We start from the raw sequence: 13,196 nt of genomic DNA on the forward strand, positions 1-13,196 counted from the left end.
CCAATTTGCCAAGTTTTTATCATAAATGGGTGCTGGATTTGTCTAATGCTTTCTATGCATCTATTGATATGATCATACGGTTTTCACCCTTCATTTTGTTTATGTGGTGTATCATGTTAATTGGTTTGTGGATATTATACCAACCTTGTACCCTGAGAATAGATCCCACTTGATCATGGTGTATGAATTTTTTATTATATAGCTGAATTAAGTTTGCTAATATTTTGTTGAGGATTTTTTGTATTTATGTTCATCAGGCTATATTACTGGACTATAATTTTCTTTCTTTGTTGTGTCTTTATATGGTTTTAGAATTAGGATAAAGCTAATTGTAAAATGAGCTTGGGAGTCTTCCCTCCTCTTGAATTTTTTCAAACAGTTTGAGAATAACAGGTGTTAATTCTTCTTTTAATGTTTGGTAAAATTCACCTGTAAAGCCATCCAGTTCAGGACTTCTGTTTGCTGGTGTTTTTTTTACTACTGCTTCAAGTTCACCAGCTGTAATTGTCTATTCAGACTCTCTGATTCATCCTAATTTAGTTTTGGAAGATTGTATATTTCTAGAAATTTACCCATTTCATCCAGATTGTCCAATTTGTTGGCATATATTTGTTCGTAATATTTTTACAATCCTTTGTATTTCCTTGGTGTCAACTGTTACTTCTCTTTTATTTCTGACTGGGTCCTCATTTTTTCTTTGATGAGTCTGGTTAAAGGTTTGTTAACCTTGTTTATCTTTTCAAAGAACCAGCTCTTAGTTTCATTGATCTTTTAGATTATTTTTTAGACTCTATTTCACTTATTTCTGCTCTGATCTTTATTATTTCCTTCTTTCTACTTATGGAGTTTTTGTTATGTTCTTTTTCAAGTTTCTTCAAGTATAAAGTTAGATTGTTAGAGTTTTTCTTGTTTCTTGAGATAGGCCTGCAATGCTACGAATTTCCTTCTCAGGACTGCTTATACTGTATCCCATAGATTTATGGGTTGTTGTGATCCCATTTTCATTTGTTTCAAGGTATCTTTTGATTTCTTTATTGATCTCATTGTTAACCCATTCATTGTTTAGTAATCTGTTATTTACCCTTCATGATTTTGTGTATTTTTCAGGGGTTTTGTTTTTTATGATTGATTTCTAGTTTCATACCATGTGGTCAGAGAAGACTGTTTAAAAAAAAAAAAAAAACACACATAGAAAAGTCAACAAATATGGTCTGTCTAAAAACTTCTAATCTCTAAAAGTTTCTTTTAAATCATTATCTTCAAAATTTTCAAAAATTTCAATTCTGCAATGTGGGACAAACTATAATGTTATAGCTTGAGTTTAAAACTTATGCTAAAAGAAGCATTTCATTTTCACACAGAGATAAAAGTTCTTAAACTATAATATGGTATGTAAGTGATTAAGTAATCCTTAGTTAAACCACAGCCATCTTTTATGGATAGAGAAACCACTTACACATTTCAGTCATTTCTCCTACATCCATAACCACCCACATTTCTAATTCAAATTCGGATGACTAATCATCTCCCTTGCTTTCTTATTAAAGATTGTAATAAAAAAATTAAATGGCAAAAGGAACATACAGTAAATGCCAAACAAGTATGTGGGTATGCTTGTTTCAACTTTGCCTGTGTATAAAAGGGATAAAAATGGGAGAAGATGTCTTAAGAAAAGGAAACTTTTCCAATATATGAAAACAGTTAGCCTCCTGAGCATAGTTCCTCATATTATAGTCATAAAGACCCTGAAAGACTATCTCAAGGACTGCAGGGTGTCTTGATCAGTTACTAAGTGAAGTTCCAACAGGAAACATGAGATAATCCTACCAACTCTAATGTCTAGCAAGTTTTATAAAAGAAGCTATTTAAATCTATCATGCCATTCTCTCCCCTGCCAGCATGTCAACAGACCTGTGGGTTTTATGCAGCTCTACCACCTTCTCTTCCAGCTCCTTTGTCTGGGAGGGGGCAAACTGGAAGTCACTGAGGTCATGACTGGCATGTTCTTCTGGGTCATAATCCCCAAGTTCAGCTTGTAGTGTGTACGATCCCAGGAGGGCATGAGTGACAAAGGAACAGGGCAGGCGGCCAGAGGCAATGTCCTGTCGGAGCTGAAGGCACAGGAAGTATCTGAGGAGCAGGGGGAGAAAAGGATGGAAGAGAACAAGTAGTTCAGATTGCAGCACTCATAATCCTTGAGTCCTAATATTCCTTTTGAAAACAAATATATAATATAGGCATTCTTCATATCCCTAGCAAAAAAAAAAAAATCTCTAATAAGAAGCCCACCTTGCTCCTTGGACTCCCAACTTTGTGGCTTATATACAGAAACTGAGTCTAGAGAGCTAAGCAATAGAATGCAAACTCTGAACTTCTATTCCAGTAGTAGTGTATTATGACTATAATTATTACAACTAAGAGTTTTATGGCCAAAGGTGAAAATTCCAATCACTGATCCCTTGGATTTAAAACTAATCAAAATTAGCAAAAAAGTAATATAATTTTTAAAACAGCGGTAGCAAGGGGTAGGGGAGGTTGCGGGAAGGTCAAGGGGGGGGGGAACATATGTGTACTACTCTTTGTAATACTTTAAATAATAAAAAAGGAAAAAATTAATAATTTTGTCCCCTCCTTCACTCTCCCTCCCAAAATAGCAGTAGCCCTTTTTCCTCTCTACTCTTTTCAAACTAACTTCTTATTTTTCTGAGACACTTTTAACAAAAATTATAAGTTAGTCTTTACTCTGAAGCCCTAACTTGCTCACTTACCCCATCTAAAGAAATAGCTAGTTTAGTCTGTGGTTGAAAAAGGATGGGCTTCACAGTGAAGCAAAGCTAACACTATGTAACTTTGAGCAAGATAATTTACTCACCTAAGGTTAATCCACCACTTGTAAAATGGGAAAACTACCTCCCTCTGAAAGCGAGGGTGAAAAATTAGATAATATAAACACATTGCATGGTATCGTGGGAATCAATATGTGGTAGCTATAATCATAATAATGATATTATTAGTTATAATTATTATTCCATGTACCAAGTAGCTTACCAAGCAGTTATAAAAGATTCTGTTTTTTCACTAATAAACATGGAGAAACATGTTATTTATATTCTTTAAGGATTTTTTTTTTTTTTTTGCCCCCTATCAAACATCTCTTGGTGACCTTTTAAAGCCCGATTGCTCAAATTTAACCAATTGCTAAGGTTATCAACGACCACTCCGAACTAAATGGCTCTCATTTTTAAAGATTTGTTAGGGACTGCTATTCCTACTGCAGGTAACCACCTTCGTGTGGACACTTCTGCCTCATATGCTTTCCTGCCTCTGCCCTGACCTCCTCTTATCCTCTACCCAACACGTTCAAACAGGCGCACTGCCTCTCAGCCAGGCCTCACTGCTGTTCAGTCAGAGAGCACGACCCAGCACATGCTATCAGCCATCACACAGTTCAATTAAACCTGATTACTGGACACATCTGTCAAGCAGGCCAGAGACTCTTTATCATCATAGTCCCACAGCTGGCAAAGTATCGGGTCTAGTAATAATTAATGTCGTTTTTAAACATTTGTTTAAAATCTTGCTTGGCGTTGACTTGTATTGACATAACCTTCAAACACGTGGTATCTACAGAACGTGTGAAGTGCAACTAACGAGTTTTGCTTGAAAAAGTTTGTGTTTGGTTTGGTTTTTGTTGCAAAACTAGGGTTAAGAAGATGGCGGATGAAGAACATATACGGCACTGCATGCTTTACGAGTTCCAATTAGGAAGAAAAGCAAGTGAGGCTGCAAAAAACATCTTTAGTGCTCTTGGTCAAGATGCAGTTAGCGCCAGAAAATGCCAGCATTGGTTTGAGAAATTTCGCGAGGGAAATTTTTCGTTAGATGACAAGAGTGGTCGAGGCCGTGTGTCCAATTTTGATCAAGAAGCTCTTCAAGCTCTTTTGGTGCAAAATCCTCAAATTACCCAACAAGAGCTTGCGACAACTTTAAATTGTTCACAAAAAACAATTTCCAATCAATTGCGTGCACTTGGCAAAGTCCAAAAGTTTGGAAAATGGGTTCCTCATGAGTTGACCGACAACAACCATAATCAAAGAGTCACAATTTGCAGTTCGCTCCTCTCTCGTCAAAACCGTTTGCCATTTTTAGAGCAAATTGTTACCGGAGATGAAGAATGGGTGCTGTATGTTAATTTGAAAAGGCGGCCTCAATGGTTGGACAAAATTGAGGCTCCGCAGCCCACGCCAAAACCTGACTTGCATGCGAAAAAAGTGATGTTGTGTGTTTGGTGGAATTTTAAAGGAATTCTTCATTATGAACTTTTACCATCTAACCAAGCCATTACAAGTGCAGTGTATAGTGCCCAATTGGAAAGGTTAGCCAAAGCTTTAAGAGAAAAAGAACCCGCGCTAATTAATCGGAAGGGCGTAATTCTTCACCACGATAACGCACGACCGCATACTGCAAGAATCACTGCTGAAAAACTGCGCCAGTTGGAATGGGAAGTTCTCCCTCAGCCTGCATATTCTCCTGATATTGCCCCTTCCGATTACCATTTGTTTCGTTCTTTGCAAAACTTTCTTCTTGGAAAAAAATTTAATAATGAAGAATGCCTCAAAAATGCATTGACCGAATTTTTTGCATCAAAATCACAAGAATTTTACAACAGAGGGATTAAAATGCTTCCTGAGCGTTGGGCACAAGTAGTAGAAAACAACGGCAACTATATTGTTGATTAAATTTTGTTGTATTGTTTAAATAAATTCGATTTTAAAAAGTATTAGAAAACGACATTAAGTATTACTAGACCTAATATCTGCCACGTGATGGGTGCTCAATAATTTTCTGAGAATGAAAGTCGTCTTACTATCACTAAAGTCTGAGTGTTTTTATGCATTGCAGAAGCTCTTTTTCTAAGGAGGATTATGTTTCCTTGATCCCTAGAAAAGCATGGGTATCACTGTGATTATTTTATTTTCATTTTTAAAATTCATTTTTATTATTGACACTATTACAGATATCCCTCACTCCCCTCCAGCAATGACTCAGGTTATCCTCCAGTTCTCTAAGGCTAATCAAGAACTGCTATTTCTCCACGTTTTATGACAGTTTTAACAACTATCTACAAAGATTCCATCTATTACCAAAATTTTGTTGCTCTCTTTTATAGTACTGCCTCTACTTTTCCCATTATCTCTACTTTTTCTATTGGTGCTTTCAAAGCTTACGTTTGAAGTACAAAAAGCTTAAAAACAATAACAACAACAAAAAACACTGCAATAGCTCCCTGAATTTCCCACCTTGGGAAATTTATACATTGCAGGAAAGAGCATTCTTTAAACATTATTCTGAACACTGTTTTTGCTTACCCTGCCTTTAAAATATTTGATCAAGTAATGGTGAATGAAGATTTCAATCATGGCAAGCAGGCCACCAATTTAGGCAAGGTGGCTGGTCTCAGGCTGCACCACCACAGCTGTTAGTTAGCTCACTAGACTATATCATTTCTCCCCTTATACACAAAGAGACTGTTAAAGCCCAATTTAAAATGAAAACCAAAACACTGATGATGTAAGATGCAATCACCCAAGAATTATCATCCTCAAAAATACTGCAAGGAGCGGTGTGTGTACAGAAGTGTTGGGTCTCAAAGCCCCAGTTAGTTGCATTCCTGCAGTGAGGCTCTGTAGCTTATGCCTGCAAACCTGTCAACTTGTACACAACTCACTGTGCAGTTACAAAAGCTACTATTTATTATTTACTAGCTGAAGCTAATTCAATCACAACTTAATTAATACAAGAACACCCCTATTCAGCAGTAAGTACTAAAGGGAAAAAAATCATTTTATTTAATCCAATCTTGGAAAGTTAGCTCCATAATTCCTATTTCACGTGGATATCACACACACACTCTTAAGCACAACTACACAACTTGATATTTGACAACACTAGCCCAGTAGAAAGCATCAAGGCACAGTAATCGCAAGAATCAAAAGCAAAGTCTTCCAGTAAGACCCTCTAATTTATATATTGAATATATATATATATACTTTTAGATGTTCCTTGGCCATGTAAATAACCTTTTAAAAATATACACAAATCACCCTATTGACTTACTCTTACTAAAGCCAGGAAGTCCTACCACTGGAACCCAGTTGAATAGAAATAAGACACGAAGGCACAGGCAGACACAAGAATGTCCCTTGGTTACCATTCAAATACTCAGAATCAGGAAATGGGTACTTGCTCCTAAACTGAATCTTTTATTTGTAATTCAAGCATATGTTTGTATATTCCAGACAATCTCAGAGAAGATGAAATGAAATACTACTGGCTCTTACATAAGAAAGTGTACCTTATTATTTGATTGGGACAACAACAACAAAAAATTACAGTTCAATTGACTTTTAAAAATAATTTCATTTTCTAGCCTTATATCACCTTTGTAAATATGCGACTAGTTCACAGGGACACATGGGTTGCATAATAACTATCTTAGTATTGAAATGTGAGATATTAAATATCAATGATTTTTAAAGTATACTATAGGAAATAGAGTTGCCAGCAATATTTTAAAAAAATATTTCATTACTTAAATATAAAGATAAATTTTAAAAAAGTAAATAAAAATTTTCAAACTGGCAACTTTTCAAACTATTTTGGAACATCCACTTCCAAAGGCTCTTCTAAAACTCAACTTAAGAAAAATTATTTTCATTCAAATAATGAAATTATAACCATTACTTTAGGACACAAAAATAAATGAGAGTATAGGTAAAGGTTTGTTTTTTATGTAAATATGAAGTACCTGGTGATATCTTCAGTCAATTGAGAAGGATCAGGAGGATAAAACTTCACATTAAAAGTGAACAGCCAGGGAAGATCTGTAATTATTAAATATCACAGTTATTCATCCAACCAACAGAAAGACTATTTATTTATTTTAATATTTTTATTTATTTCAGAGAGGAAAGGAGAAGGAGAGATAAGAACATCAATGATAAGAATCTTGTATCAGTACCTTTTCCAGGCCCCCCACTGGGGATCAGATCTGCAAGCTGGGTAAATGCCCTGACCAGGAATCAAACTGTGACCTCCTGCTTTCTAGGTTGATGCTCAACCAGTGAGCCAGGCTGATCTGGTTATTTTCATAAAACTTAAAGGTACACTAATTCCTGCATAAATCAGTTTAGAGAACTTCATATTTTAATTTAAAGAAAACATCATTTATAAGAAAAATAAAAAATAAAGTAAAAATCCATTACATAAATAACCCAACATTTAAGCATAATAGGATAACATTTTTTTAAATAAATGTTTACTGGTACTTCAACAAACGTTTTGTATCTACGAGTGATCTACTACTCAAAAAATTTAATATAACTTCCATGGAATAGTTCTGAGATAAGACTTATTTTGACCACAGAATTTCTAGATACCAAATAATCTCCACTCTTTAAAGAAAAAAGCATTTTAAGATTTCTACACTGCTGGGAGAAGAAGGATAATGATCTAGTGATCATTATAGCTATTTAGGAAATTATTTATGGGTTATTTGAAAGAAGTGTTAAAAGAAATCCCAAGGAAAGGAGATAATGATAAATGTCACCATACTTTAAAACAATAAAATTATTTCCCAGGTTTTCTAAGTACACTATATGTAACATATACTTTACTGTACTGTGTCAAAAAGAATGACTACATCAATCAAGAGTAGAGAAGGCAATGACCTCAAAAGAATGAAAAGAATCCTTCTACACATTTTCTCCCCTAAAGTCCTCGCTCCAGCACATTTATAGTGTATCTCTCAGCCTCTGGGGCGAGAAATACCCTTATTTATTAAACTAATTACAAACTTTCAAGATGAAGTGGATAAAGTAATAAATTTACCTGGGGTAAAATTTACATAGATAATAAATGTTACAGAAAAGCAGCTTCTCATTCTTTTCTACAGAGAAAAAAGTCAGCTATGCTTCAAAGTGGTAATACTGTGAGAAAACACTGAGGACTATGACTCTAGAACCTCTAGACAGTACAGGTCCCTAAGCTCTATAAAAAGTAATCATGATTCCAGAAAAATGTCGTTAGTAGCCTTCACTTCCCATAAGACACAAATGCAAAATAGAACTGGTCACTCTATGACTATCTTATTATTCTAGTCCATAAATTTTTTTGAAAAGATTAACTTCAAAGTCTGATTATTTGAATACTCACTTCTCAGTTGTCTCTTTATTTGTTTGGCAGGATCTAGCCAGTTCTGCAGGAGAGGAAAAAAGAGGTTAATTAACCATAAGAAATTTCCCAGAGTACAAAATGGAACCATTTACAGTTCCTGAGGACATCGCTGAGGACTCGCACACTGTGAGAGGGCACAGGCCAGGCTGAGGGACACCCTCTCCCCCCCACCCAGGGCATGAATTTTCGAGCACCGGGATTCTGGTATTTTAATAAAGTACTATTAGAAGTAGCTTCCACCTACTAGCATTCCACTGGGGTAAGTATTGACTTGTATTTGAATATGTTATAAATAAAATATTACAACAGTTTTAAGGTGAGTCTCTTGGGCTTCATTTTATGAGATATGAAATCAAACACCTATCCTAATGATGAGATAATATATCTTCATACAGTCTTTTTCTCTTATTTATAAATTAGAGTTTACACTAAATATTATTTTGTATTACTTTCCAGTGTACAGTACAGTGGTTGGACACACACAAAGTTTTTAGTCTATAAACTGTCAGAAACAGCCCCTGTGGACACTGAAATGAGAGCTCAACAACTGGCTCCAGCTCACAGAGGATACAATGAGAATTGGGAACTATTAGTTAAGAGTATATATACCGCGATCAAACACAATTATCTCAACTCCTAAAGCCAACTCCTTCTCCTCCTTAAACTTTGTCTTTCCTTGGAGCTATGTAATGCTATGGAGAATACTGTCAGACTGGAGCAGAAATTCTTCTTCCTGGTCTTCGTGTAACATCCTGTTTAAACTTCATTCCAAGTGGGAGTCACAATCACAAAAAACTGTTTCTCTTTCCACTTACTACTTCCCTTTGAAAAAATTAACATAAAAAGATTCTAGGAAACCATTATAACATCTTAAAGCTGAAAAGACCAAACTTGAACTACTGAGTTCAACCTAAAGACATTAAATATTTGAAAAGCAATAAGCAAAAGATCCATCTAAAAAAATGTTTATGCATTTTTATTTTTATACTTCTTCCACCTTATCCACAAGTCATTATTAGAGTTCACCTTACTCTATCTTCATTAACACAGAACAAGTACATTTTTTGAGATAGAGTAAATGGATTAAAATAATCCTATTTAACAAAAGAGTAATATGCAAGTTGACAATCACTCCAACACAGAAGATGGCTGCGCCTATGTAGACACAAGATGGCCAGCAGGGGAGGACAGTTGAGAGGGACCAGGCCTGAAAGGGAGGGCAGTTGGGGGTGATCAAGCCTGCAGGGGAGGGCAGTTAGGGGTGACCAAGGCCAGAAGAGGAGTAAAGTTGGAAGTTTCTGGGCTTGCAGGGAAGGGCAGTTGGGGGGGACCAGGCCTGCAGGGGAGGGCAATTAGGGGCAAACAGGCTGGTAGGGAGCAGTTAGGCATCAATCAGGTTGGCAGGGTAGCGGTTATGGGGTGATCAGGTTGGCAGGTAGAAGTGGTTGGGGCAACCAGGAAGGCAGGCAGGTGAGCAGTTGGGAGCCAGCAGTCCTAGATTATGAAAGGATATTTCAATTGTCCATTTAGGCCTGATCCTACCGGGATTGGCTCTAAATGGGCAGTCAGACATCCTTCGAGGGATCCCAGATTGGAGAGGGTGCAGGCTGGGCTGAGGGACATACACCCCCCATGCACGAATTTTGTGCACCAGGCCTCTAGTTGGACGTATAATAAGTTTCATTCATTCTATAAGTATTGCAAATAACACATGTATTTAAACAGAATTTTATTCAGACACATAAAGCAACTGAAATGTTTATAATGTAGAAAATAATAATCTAATGTCTCAACAAGATATTGAATTAGTACAACAGACGTTAAATTACAAAATACGGTAGTAATAACATGATGCTTTGAAAGCAAAGCTGCACAGACCCTGTGGGTTTCACTACACTTACGCTTAAGGAAGCAAGGGCCCAAGGTGTGCATGGCTCTGCCCTAACACTAGTTATTATATTCAAACCTCTCAATAAAAGAATTACCAGAGCTTGGTCTAGTTTCATATCACTGGTGTCCCAGCTGCGCGGCCCAATGATGAGAAGGGCCAGTGGAACCCTCTAATGGTACCTCCAGCGCGACGTTAAGGAAAGCTCTGATTCTCCTCTTAGAAAAGAGCCTGGCATTCAGTTTCCTTGGCCTGCAGCTGCTGTCCCAACAACAGCTGGCTCACAAATGGCTGGCTATGATGAGTGAACAAAAATGAGAAAAACACATCATTCAGTCTCTAGCCCAGACAGAGGAGAGACTGGGGGAAGCTCGGGCAAAGAAGGATCAAATGTGTTGGGGCATTTCATCCAAAGAAGTAACAACTACAGCAAAAAAAAAAAAACTGAACCAGAGTCGCCTAGGGCCAAAAAGAAAAAAAAATTCCTTTAGATCATTAATGCAGAGAAAGAGAGTAGAGGGGAAACTACTTAAAGACCTACACAGCTTCATTATGACAGATGATCTAGATGCTTTGCTACAGAAGAGAGAAAAAAAAAAAAACCTCCCTGTTCGAGGAGGAAGATGATAGACATAACATCATCTTCTGTGACCCCCAGAATAACTTACTGTCCCAGCCATTTGGCAACTTCCCTTCTCACCAGAAGCACCAACCCCTTGTATGAATTACCTGAGAGCTTCTGCACAGCATGGAGTCAATAGAGGTCTGTAGACTAGACCATGAGTGACAAGTTTCTATGTACCAGCCAGCCAAATTCAGACTCAGTGTCATTCTCAGACCTCCTTCCACAACATTGCCAGCCACATTATTAAGACCCCTATCCAAAAACTAAGTGGGCAGAGTTTACCATACATGATCAAGTAGGAGCAGCAGAAATGACTCCTTTCATTCATTTACATATCCCCATGGTCAGCAAACTGCGGCTCTCGAGCCGCATGCGGCTCTTTGGACCCTTGAGTGTGACTCTTCCACAAAATACCATGGCCTGGGTGAATCTATTTTGAAGAAGTGGCGTTAGAATTTTAAGTTTAAAACATTTGGCTCTCAAAAGAAATTTCAATCTTGTACTGTTGATATTTGACTAATGAGTTTGCCGACCTCTGACCTATCCCTTTGCTGAACAGGGGTCCCTTTTGCTAAGCACATTCACTTCCCCACTGTAAGCTCCATTCCCACCAAGGAGTGAGGAGGTCTCCTTCCTCCCCAGTACAGCTTAGCCAGGGTCAGGATAGACCACATTACCTGTGTCCTCCATAACACAGTTTTAAGTAACCAGTAGGTACCAAATTAATACCTGTTGGTTAACATCTGCCTGGTGCTTGCTTCCTATCCCCCAATGCTGTGGTCATTTTAAAAGACCACAGATTCTATTATTTCATTAAATTTATTTTTATTTAAATAATAAAATCCAATGAATACTTAGATCATGAGTAGGATATAAGTTTATGGCCTAAGAACAAAACTCAAAGTAAAAACACAAAAATAACTTAATATGACTTCTGAAAGAAATATAAGTCTATTTAACAGACACAGAACTCTAACAAACAAATAATAAACTTCTTGGTTTTGACACATTAGGAGGAGGCTGGGTAGATCAAGAAGCAGGCACAAAAAGGTGGGAAAAATGAATGACATGAATGCACACACACCATTATAGATTATGATGCATCATTCTCATTTTTTAAAGATTTGGCTGCCACATTTATCAACTTTGGAATCAGAAATACATGGAGTCAAATCTGGCTTTCCACCAATTCTTGTGTGAACTTGGGCTTATTCTTTGGATTCTTTAAGCTTCAATTTCCTCAAGAGCAAGATGGGGATCGTAACATCTACCTCATAGAATAGTTCTTTTCCTCAAGACTACCCAATGTCCTTAACAGATAAGTTCTTTCTGCAATGATAAAATTAAATCAATATCATATTTTGGTATATATATCCCTTCTTCACATAATTTTGTATTTCCAACAGACGAACAGAACTGGGGATTAACTAAACAACTTATATGCATATATAGCCCATGGATATTAGAGAATAGTGTCCTGAAGGCCTGAGGGGCGGGGAGGGGAGGGAATGGGGGGGACGGGTTGAGTAGAGCAGGAAGTAGGGAGAGAATAGCTTTACGTGTCTTGTCAAGTAGATGCCCAGCCTTCACTGGCTATATATTCTAACTGTTGACAGCTACCTGCAGAAAGCCCTAGCATGTCACTGCTTCTGTGTTCCCACATCTAAATGTTTCTTTGAACTCCTCCCTATCAGAGTCCCATTAGCAGTGTGAGTGGGCAGCTGCCTGTCCAGGGCCACTCACCACACTAGACCTAGATAACAACTCAAGAAACTCTCTCTCCTCTAATTCCCCTTCAGACTGGATGCTGAGATCCTCAAGTTAAAAGTTTTCAAAATGCCTAGCCGTGTCTTCCTCACTCACATTTGGTGCTTGTCAATTTGGCCAGGTGAGAAAAATTAAATTTAACCCAACTCACACTAATACCAAATGTTAAAAGTGTAAGAGTAACTTTGCATTTCCCCTTAAGAAGTTATAGCACCAAAGCAGATCCCCTTTATTAGACCTTTGCCTACATGAGGTCTTCAAGAACATTACCACAATGCTGGTGGTTAAAGGCTTTCTATATTACAGTAAATCATTCACTATGCATCTGGGAGAATGTGATTCAACTTCTGTCTGTGGTGTTATAAGGTGTAACTGGATTGAATAAAGAATTTTACTAAATAGTTTATATCTGACAAAGAAAAAGGTTAATATTTGAGATTTTAGTTCTAGTTTTTTTGGGAAATTGCCTGGCTATCAGGAAAACACTTTAATCAATTTTCATAAAGTTAGCTGAGGATATCAACTACACTTCTAATATACTCCTCTTTCAATATGGCTTGAAGCAAAATGACATCAGAATCCAGGGCCAGATGCCAAACTTAACATAAAATTTTAAGATAATATTTTTCCCCTTTAAAGAAAGTCCAAATTTCTTATTGATGGTTCTATGTAGAAATGAAT

At 37.0% G+C, this 13,196-nt stretch overlaps 1 protein-coding gene across 34 annotated transcripts in view; it reads right to left on the reverse strand.

The window, feature by feature from the left end:
* EPB41L2 (erythrocyte membrane protein band 4.1 like 2) overlaps nt 1-13,196 on the reverse strand; it is a 166,237-nt gene that overhangs the window by 47,188 nt on the left and 105,853 nt on the right. For all 34 annotated transcript variants that reach the window (XM_045573237.1, XM_045573239.1, XM_036413439.2 and 31 more), the window contains exons 5-7: nt 8,215-8,257; nt 6,809-6,884; nt 1,912-2,130 (exon numbers count right to left, since the gene is read on the reverse strand). In XM_045573237.1, the coding sequence (XP_045429193.1) occupies nt 1,912-2,130; nt 6,809-6,884; nt 8,215-8,257 (338 nt within the window). The remainder of the gene's footprint in view (nt 1-1,911; nt 2,131-6,808; nt 6,885-8,214; nt 8,258-13,196) is intronic.

The sequence above is a fragment of the Pipistrellus kuhlii genome, unplaced genomic scaffold (assembly GCF_014108245.1).
Source record: "Pipistrellus kuhlii isolate mPipKuh1 unplaced genomic scaffold, mPipKuh1.p scaffold_m20_p_5, whole genome shotgun sequence".
Classification (NCBI taxonomy): Eukaryota; Metazoa; Chordata; class Mammalia; order Chiroptera; family Vespertilionidae; genus Pipistrellus; species Pipistrellus kuhlii.